At 34.4% G+C, this 3256-nt stretch overlaps 1 protein-coding gene across 1 annotated transcript; it reads right to left on the bottom strand.

Annotated features, from left to right (window-relative positions):
- Positions 1 to 1350: 1350 nt before the first annotated feature.
- LOC144446222 (uncharacterized) lies at positions 1351 to 2818 on the bottom strand. Its single transcript, XM_078135974.1, has 3 exons — positions 2645 to 2818; positions 1906 to 2082; positions 1351 to 1640 (listed from the first exon to the last, which is right to left on the bottom strand). Exons 1-3 carry the CDS (start codon positions 2816 to 2818, stop codon positions 1464 to 1466), a joined length of 528 nt encoding a protein of 175 aa, XP_077992100.1. The 3' UTR covers positions 1351 to 1463.
- Positions 2819 to 3256: the final 438 nt, after the last annotated feature.

Genomic DNA, 3256 nt, shown 5'->3' with positions numbered 1-3256 from the left:
GTAATAAATATTCACAAATAAACAAGTAACCAGAACCTTTTTTGGCAAATAACAAGAGCACAATAAAACAAACACTTTCAAAAAGTTGCTTATAAATATGAAGTTCACTTAAAGCAATTCTCAACTGATAAGATAAAAATATAAAAGCAATTCTCAACTGATAAGATAAAAATATAACTTAATTACTATAAATATACCTTCGTGTATTTCAAACTTAAAATTACAAACAATTATTTGGTTTCGGTTACGACCCACGGTCACCCACCTAGTATTCACTGCCGACCTTACAACTTATTTTTACATATTCGTGATAAAAAAATACAAAATCGAGGAAATTGTGAAGTCACGCCAGAAATAGAGGATGTGGAAACTGGCATCGAAGCAACTTAAAGAGACAATACAAAACTGACAGGTTCTTTCAATCTGTCATGGCTGTACATCTGATGAGAAGAAACCAATAACACAGAGACCATATGGAAAACAACAGAAAACATAACTAAATGAACTAGACACTCACGCATGAAAAAATCGAGCGTAATCGGTACCACACAATTTTTTTTATTAGGCCATATTTATAAAATTATATTACGTTTAAGCAACAATAAAGCAATGATAAATCCAAATGAAACAATAAAACCATCATATTTCAAATTTGTAATTGTACACTTATTTATAAATAGGTTTTTTTCAAACACATGCCTAACAATAAATAAAGTAATTCTAAATTGATAAGTTCATTTCATTTCGAATAGAAAAATAAGTTACTGTACAGAGATATCCATATATTTCACATACGAAATTGTACACTTTTATTTATAAATAGATTTACTCAATTGAAATAACTAACTATAATACTGTTCATTTGGCACACACGTTATTGTAATAAAAGTAGCCGGAAATGTACTCTTACAAGTTTCTTTGCTCAACAAAGAAAAGTTGCATGAAATGTAAATGTATGTCACTAGACTCTGAGCTGGTATGTCAAACACTGTTCTTTGCCTACAACCCCACCCTGATCGATCGATCGATCGAACGATCCATCCATCCATCCCTCTCTCCATCTATCTATCTATATTATATATTTAATTCTAATCAACTCAATTTAAAGTTAATTTTGTTATTATATTGTACAACATATCTGAACAATATAATTCTATAAAATATCGGACTGTTTCTTTATCTAATTCGGATTCATAACCCTACATTTAATTTCATTATGACAGCTCAGCAAACATTGCCTTGCCAAATCATAGGACACATGACCATCACATGACAGTCATATGACATAATTAACCAATCAGCACCATTATAAATACAACATGGTGAGGTCTGATTTTTATACTGTGAAAAAAGCTTTGACCATTACCGGCGAGTACGAAAAGAAAACGGTATACAACACCTGATTAGTGTGGTCTGTGGTGACTTTGTCAACACAAACTTTAACTTACACTTTTAAATGTTTTTCATCTACGCAGGCGACCAAGATTTTCGATGGTTAATCTTGCACTTGGTAAGTAGTCGTAGAGTTGTTCCAAAACTTTAACGTGTCGGAAGTCACGTACTTGTGCGTTTCTCATGAAGTCAACACCAGTTATGTCCTCTGAGGTATCAATACTATCTGCATGACCCAAGAGATCGAGCTGAAACATTTCAAAAGATAAAAAAAATATTAGAAACGAAACGACATTTATACAAAATAGGCTATGGAATGTGTCTTGGCGTGAGGTGAAGTGTTTTTATATAGTTAAACAATGTATTTAACAAACATGTTATAGACACCCCCACAGTTTTTACTAATCTATTGTATTCAAAAATCCTGTAATTCAGAAAATTGTGGAAGGCTTTCGGTTGTGTTTTGAATAAGAAACTGCATGCAAATGTCAGGAGGATATCAATATTACTCACCAGTGAATTTACTTTGGCGACGAGGTTTCTGAGATCTATGTGGATTCTTGCAAAGTCTTCATGGAATGGATTAGGAAGACCGGCTGCCTCTAGTCCTAATTCTTCCATATGCATGGCACAAAGGAATGATTGGAATACTTTGAAGTTGTCTCTGTATATAACTAATACATCTCTTTCCTGGTGAAAAAAGGAAGAACTAGAAGTTACACATTGATTGTATTTTATACCACGTTGGTTGGAAAGGGCTTATCATAAATTTAAAACAAAGTAAACCCTGTATATTTGTTTGATGGCGTAGCTTAGCAAAGTGTGCCATCCGGATATCTGTTTATTGACATGACTGATGGGTAGCTGAGATACATCACACATCCTATTATACGTTCTGATCAGGGTTATTTGTTTGTTTGCTTGCTTGCTTGTACCTACTGTGTGTATGTATGTATGTATGTATGTATGTATGTGTGTATGTATGTATGTATGTATGTATGTATTTATGTATGTATGTATGTATGTATGTATGTATGTATGTATGTATGTATGTATGTATGTATGTATGTATGTGTGTGTATGTATGCACGTACGTATGTACGTATGCATGTATGTATGCATGTTTGTCCGTGCGTGCGTACATGTATATATATGTGTGTGTGTGTGTATGTGTGTGTGTGTGTGTATGTGCGCTTTATACATGCAGTATGGTATACGTAACTATTCTCAATAAATGTAAAAAATGTCTTACCTCTCTATTGTCTAAAACATGTCTAGAAAGTGGTACCGGTAGACCTCTAATTGTGAAACTTGCCAAGTCGTCGCTGATATCGATGTCGTTCAAGCGAACTTGTTTCTGAATGAAAACAACGAGGGAGAAATTAGTCAAAATAGAGTGGAGTTTCCCCAACAGTCCCGGTTGCATGATGCAGTGATCTTGTATTTGATTGGCGGTGAGATGACAAATTATATGGAATTCAAGCCAGCTTCGCCAAGCCTCATACAAGAAGACCGGAAGTGACACGTTGATATCTTGTATTAATGTGCCATATATACCACTCCAAGGCCAGCAAAGCCACACGTAGTTTATCGTTTGATTATTATACACGTAATATTTACCGATGACGTACAAATTGTAGCCCTTATGAAATTTGTTACTGCTTTTTTTCTTTCTTAAGAAATGATTTGTCATTCATTTGGGTTAATTTGACGTGTCTATATATGTGTGAACTGTAGGCTACACCATCATTATTGGTTGTGGTAGCCTGTTGGAATAGGAAAGGGGTATTCAACTCTCGACCTCGGCCTTGCTTTTCCAGTTCGCTGGCAAGTCTACTTTAAAAACCATGACACGACAAGACAA

Source organism: Glandiceps talaboti, chromosome 15 (genome assembly GCF_964340395.1).
Source record: "Glandiceps talaboti chromosome 15, keGlaTala1.1, whole genome shotgun sequence".
Lineage (NCBI taxonomy): Eukaryota > Metazoa > Hemichordata > Enteropneusta > Spengelidae > Glandiceps > Glandiceps talaboti.
This window is presented reverse-complemented; position numbering and strand designations above follow the sequence as displayed.

What these genes read in the sequence shown, in the direction of transcription:
- LOC144446222 (XM_078135974.1), bottom strand. Translation starts at nt 2,818, where the DNA reads ATGCAACCGGGACTGTTGGGGAAACTCCACTCTATTTTGACTAATTTC. An exon ending in ATGTTTTAGACAATAGAGAG is followed by an intron (nt 2,083 to 2,644) that starts GTAAGACATTTT and finishes TTTTTTCACCAG; the next exon opens with GAAAGAGATGTATTAGTTAT. An exon ending in TCGCCAAAGTAAATTCACTG is followed by an intron (nt 1,641 to 1,905) that starts GTGAGTAATATT and finishes GAAATGTTTCAG; the next exon opens with CTCGATCTCTTGGGTCATGC.